This window comes from Lepidochelys olivacea (assembly GCF_965140295.1).
Source record: "Lepidochelys olivacea isolate rLepOli2 genome assembly, chromosome: 2".
NCBI classification, from domain to species: Eukaryota; Metazoa; Chordata; order Testudines; family Cheloniidae; genus Lepidochelys; species Lepidochelys olivacea.
In genome coordinates this window covers 156,839,807-156,857,755 of record NC_140412.1, presented here as the reverse complement: position 1 = coordinate 156,857,755, position 17,949 = coordinate 156,839,807, and the positions used below count along the sequence as shown (strand labels likewise).

The window sequence follows — 17,949 nt, the reverse complement described above, 5'->3', positions numbered from 1 at the left end:
GCTATACTGATGTAAATTCCTAGCACAGACCAGGCTTTACCCTGTTCAGAAGAAGTCTATTCAACACAGTGGCTGAAACACCACTGACTGCTGATGCCTTGTCTATATCAGCGTTGTTATTACCTATAAAGCTGCTTTGGTGTTAATTACTGGAAGATTTTCGGGGGGGGGGGGGCGGGGAAGCCAGTTTGGACTTTTGTGAGGCCCATAGTGACAAAGCAAAAAATTTAATGAATCTCAGACTGAACCTGTTTTTTAAAATGGAATAAGCAAAGACAACTCTTTTTAAGTATAAACTGGACCAAAATGTAGAGGTGGGTGTTAGGTACATCCTTTGTAAGGATGGTTAGAAAGAGGTATTAAATAGTACATTGGTTAAAATGGAAGACTATACTAAAATGAGAAATATTTCACTGAGAAATGAGAAATAATACCAAAGGAAATAAAGAGCATGATCAGGAAATTGCACAAATGGGATTACATTGAGGAAAAATGCAAACTAATGCAGCAAGGCAGAACATATGAAACATAGATATTCAGTGGGAGGAAGACAATAGGAAAGCAGCAAGGTTGAAAGAGACCTGGGTGGCATTCTAGAACATTGCAAACTAGTTTATGAATTTACAACGGAACCGGGCAGAAAAGAGTTCAGTGCAATTAAGGACTTCCTGCATAGACCAGGAAGACAACAAGAAGTCTGGTGGCACCTTAAAGACTAACAGATTTATTTGGGCATAAGCTTTCATGGGTAAAAAGTCCACTTCTTTACCCATGAAAGCTTATGCCCAAAGAAATCTGTTAGTCTTTAAGGTGCCACCAGACTCCTTGTTGTTTTTGTGGATACAGATTGTCATAAATATAAAGGGAAGGGTAACCACCTTTCTGTGTACAGAACTATAAAATCCCTCCTGGCCAGAGGCAAAACCCTTTCACCTGTAAAGGGTTAAGAAGCTAAGATAACCTCGCTGGCACCTGACCAAAATGACCAATGAGGAGACAAGATACTTTCAAAGCTGGAGGGGGGGAGGGGAGAAACAAAGGGTCTGTCTGGGTGATGCTTTTGCCGGGAACAGATCAGGAATGCTCTTCCTAACTCCTTAAGTTAGTAAGTAATCTAGCTAGAAATGCATTAGATTTCCTTTTGTTTAATGGCTGGTAAAATAGCTGTGCTGAATGGAATGTATATTCCTGTTTTTGTGTCTTTTTGTAACTTAAGGTTTTGCCTAGAGGGATTCTCTATGTTTTGAATCCGATTACCCTGTAAGGTATTTACCATCTTGATTTTACAGCGGTGATTCTTTTACCTTTTCTTTAATTAAAATTCTTCTTTTAAGAACCTGATTGCTTTTTCATTGTTCTTAAGATCCAAGGGTTTGGGTCTGTGTTCACCTATGCAAATTGGTGAGGATTTTTATCAAGCCTTCCCCAGGAAAGGGGGTGTAGTGCTTGGGGGGATATTTTGGGGGAAGATGTCTCCAAGTGGGCTCTTTCCCTGTTCTTTGTTTAACACGCGTTGTGGTGGCAGCATAGGGTTCAAGGACAAGGCAGAGTTTGTACCTTGAGGAATTCTTTAACCTAAGCTGGGAAGAATAAGCTTAGGGGGTCTTTCATGTAGCTCTGCACATCTGTACCCTAGAGTTCAGAGTGGGGAAGGAACCTTTACACTGATTAACATGACTAACCCTCATGATACTTGAGACCAGGAAGGTGAACTATGAATCTGGTGAGACTGCATCTGGAATTCTGTATACTTAGTTCTGGGCAGCTAAACAAATAGTTATATATCATTTGGAATTCCGGAAAGAGCAAAAAAGGCTACCAATATGGAGGGACTGATTTATGAGGAAATATTAACCATAGTTTAAAATTCTCTGATCAGGTCATAGATTCTAAGGCCAGAAGGGACCTTTCTGATCATCTAGTCTGACCTCCTGTATAACACAGACCATACAACTTCCCCAAAATCATTCCTAGGGTATATGTTTTAGAAAAACATCCAAATTTGATTTTAAAATTGTCAGTGATGGAGAATCAACCACGACCATTGGTAAATTGTTCCAATGGTTAATTATTCCCACTATTAAAAAATTATGCCTTGTCTCTAGTCTGAATTTTTCTAGTTTCAACTTCCAGCCATTGGATTCTGTTATACGTTTCTCTGTTTCATTGAAGAGCCTATTATCAAATATTTGTTTCCTATGTAGGTACTGATAAACTGTAATCAAGTCACCCCTTAAGTTTCTCTTTGTTAAAATAAATAGATCCAATTTTGGATAGCCTCTAGTTTGTTTAGTTGGGGCTTGACCATGCCCCCTCCTACAATGTAGCCAAAGTATTTAGCCTCGGCTAGCCCTATATCACACTTGGCTGGGTTGGCTGTGAGGCCAGCCTGTCTTAGCGTGTCCAGAACCGCTTCCACCTTTTCCAAGTGGGTTTCCCAGTCGTGGGTGTGAATAATCACATCATCCAGGTATGCTGCTGCATAACTGGTATGGGGCCATAGGAGCTTGTCCATAAGACGCTGGAAGGTGGCAGGTGCCCCATGCAGTCCAAAAGGAAGAACAGTATATTGAAACAGACTCTCTGGGGTAGAGAATGCCGTCTTTTCTTTCGCATCTTTGGCAGGGGAAATCTGCCAGTATCCCTTTGTTAAATCAAGGATGGTCAAAAATCAGGCATTGCCCAGGCGGTCAACTAACTCCTTGATACGGGGTATGCATCGAATTTGGATCTCTCATTCAGCCGGCAAAAGTCATTACAAAACCTAGTGGTGTCATCAGGTTTGGGCACCAACACAATCAGCTTGACCACTGACTGTGGGACTCTTCAATGACTCCCAGCTCCAACATCCTTTTTACTCCTCCTTGATCTCCTCCCTTTTTGCTGCTTAAAGCCTTAAAGTTACCTTTGCCCCAGGGTCTGTGATAATGTGGTATATGCTTTGGTGGTCCGACCTGATTTAGTTGAAAGCACGTCCTGGTATCGGTTGATCATCTCAGTTACCTCCTTCTTCTGGTTTGGTGTCAGATCAGTGGATATCCTGATCTGCTTCTGCATGTTATTTCCCTGGATAGGGGTCTCTTGGGTCACTACACACACCTCTCGTTGGTGCCAAGGCTTTAAGAGGTTAATGTGATCAATTTGTTCTTGTTTCCAGCATTCTGGCTGCCACACCTTGTAGGTTACTTCCCCCACGGGTTCAACCACCTCATAGGGCCCCTGCCATTGGGCCAAAAGCTTGCTTTCTGCCGTGGGTACCAACACCATCACCCGATCCCCTGGTTGGAACTGTTGGACTTTTGCCTGACGATTGTAATGGGTTCACTGGGCCTCCTGCACCTTTTCCAAATGTTCCCATAGAATAGGGGTGACCCGGGCTATCCGTTCTCGCATCTGCAACACATGGTCAAGTATATTTCTCCCCTCATTGGGTTCCTCTTCCCAGATTTCTTTTGCGATGTCTAGTATGCCATGGGGGTGGCGTCCGTATAAGAACTCAAAGGGGGAAAACCCAGTTGAGGCCTGAGGTACCTCCGGGATTGCAAACATAAGGTAGGTTAATAGGGTGTCCCAATCCTTCCCGTCCCAACTTACCACTTTCCTTATCATGGCCTTGAGGGTTCGGTTAAAACTTTCTACCAGACCATCGGTCTGCGGATGATAGACTGAAGTTCTCAGGGTATGGATATGGAGCAGCGTACAGATGTCCTTCATTAGCTTCAACACAAATGGGGTACCTTAGTCTGTTAATATCTCCTGTTGGTAGCCCCACTCGGGCAAAGATGCCCACCAACTCTTAAGCTATCGTTTTAGAGGCCGTGTTCCGCAGGGGGACGGCTTCTGGGTAGCGAGTAGCATAATCCAGAACAACAAGTATATATTGGTGGCCCTGGGCTGTCTTCTCCAGGGGTCCCACTAGGTCCATGACTATTCGCTCGAAGGGGACCTCTATGATGGGAAGGGGTTACTAAAGGTGCCCTCAAGTGGGGACGGGGACTGTGCAGCTGACACTCTGGGCAGGATGCACAGTACCTCCACACTTCTTAGAATCATAGAATATCCGGGTTGGAAGGGACCTCAGGAGGTCATCTAGTCCAACCCCCTGCTCAAAAGCAGGACCAATCCCCAATTAAATCATCCCAGCCAGGGCTTTGTCAAGCCTGACCTTAAAAACTTTTAAGGAAGGAGATTCCACCACCTCCCTAGGCAACGCATTCCAGTGTTTCACCACCCTCCTAGTGAAAAAGTTTTTCCTAATATCCAACCTAAACCTCCCCCACTGCAACTTGAGACCATTACTCCTTGTTCTGTCCTCTTCCACCACTGAGAATAGTCTAGAACCATCCTCTCTGGAACCACCTCTCAGGTAGTTGAAAGCAGCTATCAAATCCCCCCTCATTCTTCTCTTCTGCAGACTAAACAATCCCAGTTCCCTCAGCCTCTCCTCATAAGTCATGTGTTCCAGACCCCTAATAGTTTTTGTTGCCCTTCGCTGGACTCTTTCCAATTTAGCCACATCCTTCTTGTAGTGTGGGGCCCAAAACTGGACACAGTACTCCAGATGAGGCCTCACCAATGTTGAATAGAGGGGGACGATCACATCCCTCGATCTGCTCGCTATGCCCCTACTTATAAATCCCAAAATGCCATTGGCCTTCTTGGCAACAAGGGCACACTGCTGACTCATATCCAGCTTCTCGTCCACTGTCACCCCAGGTCCTTTTCTGCAGAACTGCTGCCTAGCCATTCGGTCCCTAGTCTATAGCTGTGCATTGGGTTCTTCCGTCCTAAGTGCAGGACCCTACACTTATCCTTATTGAACTCATCAGATTTCTTTTGGCCCAATCCTCCAATTTATCTAGGTCCCTCTGTATCCTATCCCTGCCCTCCAGCGTATCTACCACTCCTCCCAGTTTAGTATCATACACAAATTTGCTGAGAGTGCAATCCACACCATCCTCCAGATCATTTATGAAGATATTGAACAAAACTGGCCCCAGGACCGACCCCTGGGGCACTCCACTTGACACCGGCTGCCAACTAGACATGGAGCCATTGATCACTACCCGTTGAGCCCGACAATCTAGCCAATTTTCTACCCACCTTATAGTGCATTCATCCAGCCCGTACTTCTTTAACTTGCTGAAAAGAATACTGTAGGAGACGGTGTCAAAAGCTTTGCTAAAGTCAAGAAACAATACATCCACTGCTTTCCCTTCATCCACAGAACCAGTAATCTCATCATAGAAGGCGATTAGATTAGTCAGGCATGACCTTCCCTTGGTGAATCCATGCTGACTGTTCCTGATCACTTTCCTCTCATGTAAGTGCTTCAGGATTGATTCTTTGAGGACCTGCTCCATGATTTTTCCGGGGACTGAAGTGAGGCTGACTGGCCTGTAGTTCCCAGGATCCTCCTTCTTCCCTTTTTTAAAGATTGGCACTACATTAGCCTTTTTCCAGTCATCCGGGACTTCCCCCGTTCGCCACGAGTTTTCAAAGATAATGGCCAATGGCTCTGCAATCACAGCCGCCAGTTCCTTTGGCACTCTCGGATGCAACTCGTCCGGCCCCATGGACTTGTGCACGTCCAGCTTTTCTAAATAGTCCCTAACCACCTCTTTCTCCACAGAGGGCTGGCCATCTATTCCCCATGTTGCGATGCCCAGCGCAGCAGTCTGGGAGCTGACCTTGTTAGTGAAGACAGAGGCAAAAAAAGCATTGAGTACATTAGCTTTTTCCACATCCTCTGTCACTAGGTTGCCTCATGTACTCTGGGCCAGAAGAATCGTTGCAGGATCCGTGCCAGGGTCTTCTCTACCCCCAAATGCCCCCCCCCCCCAAAGATGACTATGGGCAAGACTTAATACAGCATTCCGGTGTTTTTGAGGTACTATGATCTGGTGTACCTTCTGCCCCTGTACTGGTGCAACCCGGTATAAGAGATTCTTCTTCATTATGAAGTAGGGTCCTGGTCCCTGGGTTTTTCCTTCCACGGGGACCCATCTATTTCAGTTACCTCCTTCCTAACGTTGTCGTACCTTGGGTCTTCAGCCTTGTCCCATCCAAACTTTCCTCTCCCGGGGCTAATCTGCCTGAGATCTAGGGGGTCAGTCTCTGTTGCCTCTACTGGTTCAGAGGCGTTAGACTGTGGGTCAGACTCGGATGCTTCTTCCTCCTGGGTGGACTTCTTCTCAGCTGCTCGGGTCCACCTCCCTATGAGAGTGACCCTCTGGCTTTGGGTCAGTATTCAGGTTCCCAAGGCCTTAGCTGCCCTCCTTTTCCTTTTCGACTTTCTACCCTCTCTGGGAGTGAAGAACAAATCTGGGGATATTTCAGAGAAGATTAGGGGTTGACAGTCTACTGTGGATGCCTCACTGACTTTAGGGTTTCCCCCCTTCTCCAATTCCCCTCCCGGGAGTAAGTCTCCAAACCCTGGGAAGTCCCTCCCTATGAGCACCAGGTATGGGAGTTTAGGGACTACACCTGCTGCTACCTCAGTAGTGTTCCCCTGAATCTCAATTTTTACTGGGATGGTGGGGTAATAACCAACTGTCCCCGTACGCATGTTATCCCCGTACGCTTAGCCCACAGCAGCTGACTACGCTTCATGAGCTTCCCCGAGACAAGTGTGATAGCACTCCCTGAATCAACCAGTGCCGCGGTACCTACCCCATTTAGCTTCACTGGTCTGGTGTACATATGTGGGGTTAGTTCGACCCCCACAAGGTGGATTAGGGAGCATGGGTCTGCCCAGTTCCCCAGGTTACACTGCATAGGCTCCTCAGCATTGGGACACTGTGCAGCTATGTGTCCCCACTCCCCGCAGGCGTAACATCTGTATGGAGTGCTAGGAGTTCCCAGGTCTCTTCTTTTGGGCAGTCAAACATCACGATCCTCTTTCCCCTCAGTGCTCTGACTCCTTGTGGCTTCTGGTGGGCTTTCAGCCCCTTTATTTTTCCATCTGGACTCTCCTTGTGGCCCAGTCACCCGAGCTCTAGGGCATGGTTCTGCTAGTTTAACCTGGGATGCTTCTTCCTTAACTGGTCGGGTCAGCTCCCTCGCAGTCCTTCGCCTCTCTACCGGTGCGACAATCTCATCGTAGGTGGAGGGTTCGTTCTGGCTTACCCAGGCGCGAAGGTCTGGTGGTAGTCCTCTCATGTACCAGTCGATGACCAGAACCTCTAGTATCTCCTCTGGACTTCGGGACTCAGTTTGCAACCACTTTCGTGTGAGATGGATGAGGTCAAACAATTGGGACCGTGGGGTTTTGTTTTCCTGGTACCTCCACTCGTGATACCACTGGGCCCACATTGCAGTCGTTACTCCAGATCTGGCCAGGATCTCTGCTTTCAGCTGGGGGTAGTCTGCTGCAGCTTCTTCAGGCAGATCATAGTAGGCCTTCTGGGCCTCCCCACACAGGAATGGGACGAGGATGCCAGACCACTGATCTTGAGGCCAGGCTTCCTGTAGGGCTGTCCTCTCAAAGGCCAGGAGATATGCCTCTGTGTCATCCTCCCCCGTTATTTTCTGCAGGCAATTGCTGGCCCGTATGATCCGCGTCCCATCACGGCCGTGGTTCATCTCCGTAAGGGCTTTCACTTGATTTACCAGTTCCCTCAACATAGCACGGTCTTGAGCAGCCTGGTCCATCAGATGGCGATTAGTCTCTTGCTGCAGCCATACTGCCTCCTGTTGGGCGGCTGCCTGGACACGGGTAGCCTCCTGCTGGGCAGCTTTGGCTTGTATCAGTGTTCGCACTACCTCCTCCATGGTGGTGAAAAAAAATAAATAAACCCTCTCTCTTTTTTTTTTAAATAATAACACCCTCCTTCTGCTGCGCTGTGCGCACCAAATCCCACTCCTGACACGAGTTGTGACAAAGTTCCTCCTCTGCCTTGGTGGGTCCTGTGCTTATTGGCGGATTTTCTCGCCTCAGAGGTTCACAGCAGCCCTCAGTTGGCCACTTTCGTGGCTCAAATCTGCCGTGCACTCAGTTAGCCTCATCACTGGCCAGCATGGGGAAAGGAAGAAGAACAATCCCCGCAGTCTCTGCTGATCCACCTAGTAGACTGGGGAACAGGCCAGAGACCTTCCCCTCTGGTGGAACCCACAGTCCAGTTCAACTCCTCTGGTATGAAGTAGGGAGTTGCGGGGGATGGAGGGATGGGGGGGAACCCGGGCCCACCCTCTACTGCATTGTATACAGTAAGGTGGTTACTCTTCCCTTTATATTTATGACAACCTTACCCAGGGAAAAGGGACCAACTTAACCTGGGGCTAATATATCTGCCTTCTATTACTCTCCTGTTGCCATCTGGACCGACCCTGTCACATGCTTTACAAACATAGGAAAGAAAAGTCCTTAGTGCTAAACATTCATAATTGAATATCTATATACCAAAAAGAAAAAACAGCAGCAACAACAACAAAAACTGGTTGTTTGAGGTGATAGTGTAACAAACCAGGAGGAGACATGAAAACTTTAGTATGAGGGATGTGATAGGATGACTCCCCAGTTCAAAATTAGTTTATACGACTTGGTAGTTTTGCTAGATTTACATTCTTATTTCCTCTGTTTATACAGACTCCGGGTGGCTGGGCAGTGCAGCCGCAGCGCTCCCAGCCCCATGTGCTGGACGGCCAGCCCCAGAGTGCCGGCTGGCACAGCTGCAGCACCCCCAGCCCTGGTGCGCCAGCTCAGCACCAGCTGCCCTGAGTGTGGGAGGCAGACAAGCCAGCCATGGCAGAGCACTGGGCACTGCATGGGGGGCCTGGCCTGGGGCCAGAGCGTGGGTGGGGCCATGCTAGGCTGTTTGGGGAGGCACAGCCTCCCCCTGCCTACCATACCCACCACCCATGCCCCCAGGGCCCCAGTCACACTCTAAAATATCTAGTTATTTTTACCTTAATGAAATTGACACACCCAATTTAAAGTAAGTTAACTTCTTTTTTATTGTACTGTTGTGAAGCCTGTTGTGCCAGTTCCCATATGGTTTAGTATTTTGTTTGTAACAACTTAGTGTATCAGCAATGGTCTGTTATTACTAAACTAAATTGGTATGTGGATGCACATGGTGGTTTTTGAGCTGCTTGGTTTCTGTGGAAGATAAATAACCCCAACTCTAAGCTGGAATCTTGCTAAGAAAAGAATTTGCCTTATTCCTTATAAGGCATGGGCAGGCTCATAAATGGGTGTAGTTACACTTTCTTTGTGCTGTGAGCGCACTCTAGCACTGTCAGCTCTGCAGGCAGTCTCTGCAGGCTTGGAGCTCTACAAGGAAATTACAGTCAGCTCAAAACACATCTTAATCTTATAAGAGAAACTAAGTCAACAGAAGCTTCAGGTAACAATCAAGAACGTGGTCATGGGAAAGTCAGGTTGGTGAATATTTATATGGAGCTTGTTGTGAATACTTAATCTGTAGATTATGTAAACAAAGCTTGTATGCTAAAATCTTTCCTTGTGGTTTAAGAATTGCAAAAATGTTAGTGGCTTTGTCTTGTATAAGCTGATTGCTTTTATGCATACAATAACAGGAGTTTCTTTGTTTTGTGACAAAGGAATGTTTTCATTAGATTTAAAAATACTGTACAAAATGTATAAGACAAAACCAGTTACCATATTAGATATGACAGGTTTCAGAGTAACAGCCGTGTTAGTCTGTATTCGCAAAAAGAAAAGGAGTACTTGTGGTTAGTCTCTAAGGTGCCACAAATACTCCTTTTTGCATATTAGATATGGTGACTTTAATATTTAAGGTAGCTTTGCTTTTATGTATGCAGTTAGACTAACTATACAGTATTTGAAGCAGGATATTTATAATGATAAGCACCTTAGTTTTAAAACTGCAGTTGGTGTGTGGCTCTTACGTATAACTGAGGCAAATCATGTAGTTATAAATACGCTTATTGAATTAAGTTAAGTATTTCTTGCCTAGATGACCATATTCAGGAAACTGTTAGGATCAGCCTTTGGCTACAATTCAGCAGAATATAGTCTCTGGCTCTGCAGGGTTCATAGGTTTCACAGCTGTGTATCCTCCTCCCTGTTGTGAGGATGAAATCTACCCCCTCTGCTGCATTAGACATTCCACAGCTGTCCTCTTTGCACGGCTGAAGTCTGTGGATATGATTCTGATATCTCTAATGCTGGTGTAGATCAGAACAAATTCCACTGAAGTCACTGGAAATACACCTGTTTTACACCAGTGTGTCTGAGATCAGAACTGGGCCTAGGGCCAGCATGATGTCTTTATATTAGTTATCAGATTTATGGAGCCGATGGAGATTTGCTTATTATGTTCAGTCGAGTCTATTAATGTGGGGATATGAGTTTTACCCAGTTGATTTTATATCTGTTAGTCTGAAGAATTTGAAAGGGCTCATGCCGCAAAGATACTAAACTATCTCACTGAAACTGCATTTCAGAGAAGGGGAAGAAGGGCATTATGCAATTTAAAGATTAATGCTCTGTCTACACACACAGTTGACAGGAACTGAAAACCAAACATAGCAGAAGAGGAGTTCTGACTCCAGTAAAATAGCTTTTAGATGGTGGAACAGAAGTTTCCTCTAATACAAATAGGTAACTTGAAAAAAAAATAGTCTAAGCACAGGCCAGGCCAGGCTTCAATCATGCCGTCCCCTGGCGGACACACAGGAGAAGTTACTCCACTAGAACACTTGTAACTCTCTTGCTCACATGGGGATATTGACTGTTCTGAGAAAAATAAGGGGCTAGTTGGGCATGAAAAATGGGGAACTTATTTACATATTCTCACCGCTGTGAAGCTGAATCATTTCTTTTGACACAAACAATGGATGGTCACCAATAAATGGCATATATAGGGCCTAGAAACTAGAACAGAGGACTTTCAGTTCTTAAAAATGCAGGCCTCTCCCAGTTAAGCTCAAGAAACATCTTCATTATCTGTCAGTTATGGTAGGGCTTTTTGACCTTATCTGTTTATTGGGAGTTGAATTGTGCCTTTAATCCTTGGAAGACCATATACCAGGTGCCATATCGTCAAAACCACTCAGCACCAATAATTAGGATCAGATTTTCAGACAGCTTATCATGTTGAGTGCTGAGGTCTTTAGAAAATCTGGTCATAAAAGATGAGACAATTGCAAAAACCTGAGCAGGACTTAATCCATCCAACAGAGGGAAGTAGGATACATACATTCTATGTCAGATGTTACGTGGCTAGCAAGTGAGTGCTCTTTGTAGTCACATGGCTCTGAAGGCTATAGACATTTTCAAATGGATTAGGTCCTTAGTAAATATGTTTGTGATTTAAATACCTATCCTGGTTCACCACTTCCAAATTTAACTATACAATTTTTAGATTGGAATAACAGTTTTATGCTATCAAGTTTTATGCTATCAAGTTAGTCTGTATCCACAAAAACAACAAGGAGTCTGGTAGCACCTTAAAGACTAACTGATTTATTTGGCCATGCATCTGAAGAAGTGCTTTTTTACCCACGAAAGCTTATGTCCAAATAAATCTGTTAGTCTTTAAGGTGCCACCAGACTCCTTGTTACTTTTATGGTAGTAGAATAAAAACAACAATCATCAGATAAATTAATAACTCAGTGCTACACCAATAAAGATTATGTTTAATTGGGCAAAAGTGGTGGAAATCAAAATAGGTGGAATCCAATTACAATTTGATTAAAATCTTTTTATCTTGGCATGGACATGGTCCATGTTTGAATACTGGTAATTCTGTGGATGATGAGATTAATCTCTGTAATAAATAACCGATTATGTTTCCCTGATACTTATTATTGAGCGTCAGTTGTGGCTTTTTTTCTGAAATTACTTCCAGTCTCTTACTGGTTTTTTTTAGTTTGCCAATCTTGACCGTTCTTGTGGGTGTAGTTTTTAGATAACCATTATACAAATACATCCCAGAAGTGGATTTTCTTTGGTTACTTAATAGGTGGTCCTCCTCCTTTTGAATCAGCACTGGGTGACCCAGCATGCTATCAGTGGGCAGTGTGTGTTGCTGGGGGTACATTCAGATATGATATATAAGTGAGGTCCTCATAGGTGCTGCTACAACCCCTGGCTTGACGTGGTTTCCATCACATACAGGACGTACAGTTTGGTTCAATCTCTCCGTACCTGCACTATACAAATTGTTCCAGCACCACTGGAGATCCTGACCATCTATCATTAAAAATCTTCCAGGCATACAATAAGAGTAGGGGTGTTGAGCCCTATGTCCTGGCCCTGTTCCCTCTTAGACAATTAGATTCACTGACTAATTTCTCTGTGCAATTTCAATTTGATGTAGTATTCTTCATTTCCTGTCCTGAACCATTCTGTGGTCTTTGCTCTTTAAATAACTGTGTGTTCCATACAGGTGGCTGCATTTCAGTGATAGGTGAACTGATTCCTAGTATATATTCAATGTTGTGAAGCTTAATTAATATTTGTAAAGCCCTTTAGGTAAAGATCCAAACTCCTGTGCAAATGTAATGTGCTCCACAGATCACATTTCTCATCCCAAATACCAAAGCATTCAATTAATGCTACCTCCTCACCAGCTACAAACTAAATCAGTTTATGAGTTCCCTAGGACAAGTAAATGCTAAACAGCCCTTACCTCCTTAACAAATTGATTTGTGCTGGCCCTACACACACAACCTTCTGGTGAGAGGATGGGGCAGGAGGCTTCCCCCCATTCCCCTACTCAGCCCTTGATGGGGCAGTATTGGCAGGAGGCCCCCCATACAAGCAGAGCTTTCTGCTCCAGGAGCTATATAGAACAAATTTTTTTTCAATGAAGAGTACATTTACCGAAAAATGCATTTGTGGAGGCACCCAAACTGTTTATGAATTCAAGTCAAATTTGGCAAATAGTTTAACCTGGAAAAACAGCCAGAAAACAAAAGTTTTGAAAATATTGAAATGTTTTGAATCAACATTTCAGGAAAGAAATGAAGATTTGACTTGACAGTTTGTTTGACATTCCGAATTTTCCGTTTCAACTCAAATGACTTTTTTTGTTTTGAGAAAAACCGAAAGAGTTGTTTCTGTTTGAAATTAATTTGTTTTTCCAGTTTGCCCATGGAACCAAAAGAAATCAATGATTCACTCAGTTCAGAGTCACAGGCTGGCCAAAGAACCGTACTCCTAACAGCAGCAGCTGTGCCCCTCCTACCGAGCACCTAATCTCAGTGGTTCTCAAAGTTTTGTTCTGGTGATCCCTTTCACACAGGAAGCCTCTGAGTACAACCCCCCTTATAAATTAAAAACACGTTTTAAATATATCTAACACTATTATAAATGCTGGAGGCAAAGCAGGATTTGGGGTGAAGGCTGATAGCTCACAACCCCCTGTGTAATAACCTCACGACCCCCAGTTTGAGCACCCCTGCCTTATCTGCAATGCCAGCCAGGTTCCCCCCTTACAGAGGCAGTTGCTCTCACCCTGCTCCCAAACAGTGGTGTGGGTAGTAGAACCATCTCTCTGAGCCTGCGGACAGATATCGCTACATGGGATATGTTTAGAAGATTTTGTTTGAAACTTTAAGGGCATTTTTAAAAAAAAAGGTAAGCCGAGGTTCTGCAGAAATTGATGCAAAGATTGCTATTTGCTGTGGGTGAGTGGGTTTTTCAAGCCCTAGTAGCGATATTTCTAAATTCCTAGCCTAGCAGTCAGACTGCCTTCTCGCTTTGTAATTTTAGAACATTGAACATGATAGCAATACTCCCGTCAGGACTAGAACATCCCCTCCCATGAAAATAACCCACTGGAGGACACACCAGTCAGGAAACTCCCCAGATTTTACCTACGTTTTCAGGAAATCATTCCTTTGGGGACAGTATTTGGGGCAGCCTTTCAACTCCATGAATCCTGGGGATCTGAAAGGAAAAGAATCTCTACATACTTCTTGACAAGAAATGACCACACCAGGGGCTGGCAATTCTATGCTGCTCTGTTGCTGTTGACCTCCACTCAGCAAGATTCCTAACAGCTGAATCCACTGCAGCTGTGCAGGGGCTCTGCAGCTTTAACTCCCATTTGGATGTCTGTAGGGCCAGCTGGCAATGATGTTTCAGAGAGGAGCTGGTTGCCAACCCCACCCTAGGCTCTGAGGAGCCTGATCCTTGCTGAGAACCCATAAATAAGCTTCTAAAGGTCCCTAGTGAAGGGGTGGAAGAATATTGCAAAACTGGCACTGCCTTTCTCTCCCTCCCCCTGCCCACTTTCCAGGCTCCAAGAAAGGCATTTTTAATTTGGGCGTTTTCTACTCCTGAGCAGACGGGATGGCCCGGGGATCTGTCACTAACTGCTCTTTGAAGTAATCTTGTTAATGTGGTATAAAATAACATCACATTAGGGGAGATTCAATAAGGAGTGACTCAGTAGATATTTTTCAGAGTAACAGCCGTGTTAGTCTGTATTCGCAAAAAGAAAAGGAGTACTTGTGGCACCTTAGAGACTAACCAATTTATTAGAGCATAAGCTTTCGTGAGCTACAGCTCACTTCATCAGATGCATATCGTGGAAACTGCAGCAGACTTTATATATACACAGAGAATATGAACCAATACCTCCTCCCACCCCACTGTCCTGCTGGTAATAGCTTATCTAAAGTGATCATCAGGTGGGCCATTTCCAGCACAAATCCAGGTTTTCTCACCGTCCACCCCCCCCACACAAATTCACTCTCCTGCTGGTGATAGCCCATCCAAAGTGACAACTCTTTACACAATGTGCATGACAATCAAGTTGGGCTATTGCAAGGTAGCCTGTTTCCTCTTGTTTTTTCCTACCCCCCCCTCCAGATGTTCTGGTTTAACTTGGATTTAAACTTGAAGAGTGGTCAGTTTGGATGAGCTATTACCAGCAGGAGAGTGAGTTTGTGTGTGTATGGGGGTGGGGGGATGTGAGAACCTGGATTTGTGCAGGAAATAGCCCAACTTGACCCACTCCCCCACACCCTGCCTCCCAGCCACACTCACCTACTCTGCTGGGAGGCTGAGACAGCAGCATAGCCAGGGCTGGTCCCGGGGTGGGGAATCGCTCTGGCCCCTCGGGAGTGACGTGATCAGCCGGCCCTAGCTGGGCTCCCTCAAAACGCACTTGCCTGGAGAGGCCCAGCCAAGCCCCCCACATTGTTCCCCCCACCCCCACCTGGCTGAGACTGGCCGGGCTTCTGCACCAGTCCCAGGTGGCTCAGGTCTGGGTGCCCCACAGGTGGTAGGAAGCAGAGACTTCCTGGAGCCGGAGATGCATTGGGGTCTGGCCAGGGGGCAGAGAGGAGCGGGGGAGTGGCGTGGGGGGGGTGGGGCCAGGGGTCGGAGAGAAGCCCTCGGCCAAGTGGTGGGCAGGCCAAGAGGAGCAACTGGTGGGCGGGGGGAACCAGTGGGGTCTCGGGGCGCAGTGCAAGTGGAGCAGGCTGGGGCCCCTTATGAGCATGGGCCCGGCTCCATGGCGCCACTGACGCCATTGTAAACCCGGCACTGCCTTTGGCGGTTCCCGGTCAGCCACGCAGCGGGGTGATAAGGCAGGCTTCCTGCCTGTCCTGGCATCGCGGACCCAGAAGGGGCCAGCAGCAGGTCCGGCTCCAACCCGCAGTTTAAAAACCACTGTTGTATATCCTCTTACATAGCCTTCTGTAAATATGAGTCAGAATTGAAAACAAAATAACTGTATCCGTGAGAAGTGAGTGAGCACTAGGAGTATCCTAGGTTGTACTGCCAGTTGAGCCAGTACAACAAATAAATAACTGATAAAATCCAAAAAGAATACAAATGATTACAAAAGAAAAACAAATTACTTTTCAGAATTTGTTTTAAACACAGTTACAGCTTTAGAAGCAAATGTCATTTTTCTCTTTAAGAAATGGGGGATAAATGCAACTTCTGGAAATATTCAAATGCCTTCCATTTCTTTATGCAGAGTGAGATACATCTTAAAGTGAGCTAAAATTCATGTCCCTGTTATGAAGCTGTTACACAAAATGTCTTTCGACACTTGTTGCAACTGCCTTGTTCTCGCTCGTAAGGAAAGTATCACAAGTTCACTGGAGACCCCATCTATTCATTTTCTGTGAAACCTGATGCACACAGGCTACCAAAATGATCATTCATTTTCTGTGTTTGTATGTTTTACCAGACCAGAGGGGATAGACAGGAGATGATGAATTAGTCTGTTAGCAACAGGATGTCCATGTTCAGGACCATTAGGGCAATTGCTGATCTTAGAAATGTTATCTCTTCTTATTATCTAAGGCTCTTTCTATACAAGGGATAGACTAAAAAAAGTGCTTTTTTTAAATCAAGCTACTTAATCCAGTTAAAAACACACAGACCTGCTTTTAGTCTGTTCCTTGTGTGGAAAGGCCCTAAATCAAACAAAGGATTCGAGATGCTATGTTTAAAAAAAATCAAAATACAGTATTCCTAACCAGCAAATAATGCTTTAGGCCAAAATCTGTCTTGCACTCCATGTAACCCTGCTGAAGTCAAAGGAGCTGCATGGTGTGTAAGAGAGTGCAGAATTTGGCTCTAATTTTGCATAGCACTTGCCCTTTAAACATGAGACTCACCAATGTTGCAGTAGATTGTGGCATATCTCCAATTCTTCCTGTTTATTGAAGGTTAAGTGCAGCCCACCTGTGCTCAAAACTGAAAAATGCTTAGAGCAAACATATCCGAGCAATTTAAAAGAGCAAGACAGACTGTACTTGTATGCAGTTCTATCTCAAGGTTCTTCATAAAGTAGAACTGCAAAACATGCTCTCTTTGTTGCTTTCTCCTAATCCAAAGGAAAACCGTTGGGTTTTTTTCAACAAGTTAATAAGGCATCACAAACATTTTTCCTTTACTAAAATTAGGTGAAAGTTATTCATCCAAGCAATGAGTCTTCTGGCGGTGTTGCCAAGTGGACAGAGCACTGGACTAGGATTGAGACCTGTGTTCTGTTCCCAGCTATGCCACTGGTTTCCTAGGTGACCTTGTACAGGTCACTTCAACACTGTGCTTTAGCTTGCCTGTCTGTACAATGGAGGTAATGATATTTATCTCCTTTGTACATTGTTTTGAGATCTAGTGATGACAAATGCTATATGAATGTGAGGTATTATTATTGTTATTATTATTATTTTATTTATTAATACAGTGGTAGTTTCTGCCTTTGCTTGTGTGGGTTTGAATTGCACATAATCACTGCTTCATATACACTGGAGAATCAGAAGTTTGGGTGGGAGAGAGTGTGCTATTTTGTATGTGTGCCATGCAGACTTAAGAGTGTGCCCACCTTCAGGAAGGTCATCATAGTAGTAGAGATAGCATCTGGTGCAAAAACTGCTGACAGGACCTTATGCATACAAAGACCACCCGATTGCAGTAATCCAGCCTTCAGGGCTTTATTGTGTCTATGTTGTGCACGTGTTCCAGAGTGTTCTGTGATATCTGACCCCAGAGTGAGGTAAGTCACATAAGTGCTAGCAGTGGGACTGAAGGAGTATTTCATAGTTCTAGTTTCATAGTGCAGCAGAAATCCAGGGATGTGAGTGTGCAAGGTAGATTACCAACTCCTTTTAAAGATTCATCCCATGGATTTAGAGGATGGCACACTGGTGTCCCCTCCCCCCTTGAGTTTCCTTTCCCCACTCTCCTCCCCAAGGGAAGGGCCCGATGTCAGGTAGCTGCTCCCCTAAAGAAATATGGAGGTGAGGGAGGGGGCCTGTAGGGGCAAGGTTGTGGAAGATTGGCGAGGAGCTAAGTGGTGGACTATGTGACTGGATGTAAGCGGAGGATGCAGGCAGTTTCAATTAACTTTCTCTGACAGACCCTGCCAAAATATATTGTTGCATAGCTCAGCATAGTTTTGCCTGTAAACAAGTTAGTTTATATAATAAGCATAAAGCAAACATATAAGAATGTAACCAGCTGTTGACCCCATGTAACCCCGAGATAA

The 17,949-nt window shown here is 45.1% G+C and overlaps 1 protein-coding gene across 1 annotated transcript in view; it reads left to right on the top strand.

Annotated features, from left to right (window-relative positions):
• The first annotated feature begins 9,215 nt into the window (after nucleotides 1–9,215).
• GLIPR2 (GLI pathogenesis related 2) overlaps nucleotides 9,216–17,949 on the top strand; it is a 43,059-nt gene continuing 34,325 nt past the window's right edge. Inside the window, exon 1 of the mRNA XM_084619927.1 lies at nucleotides 9,216–9,381. Coding sequence (XP_084476053.1) covers nucleotides 9,369–9,381 — 13 coding nt within the window. The 5' untranslated portion in view covers nucleotides 9,216–9,368. The remainder of the gene's footprint in view (nucleotides 9,382–17,949) is intronic.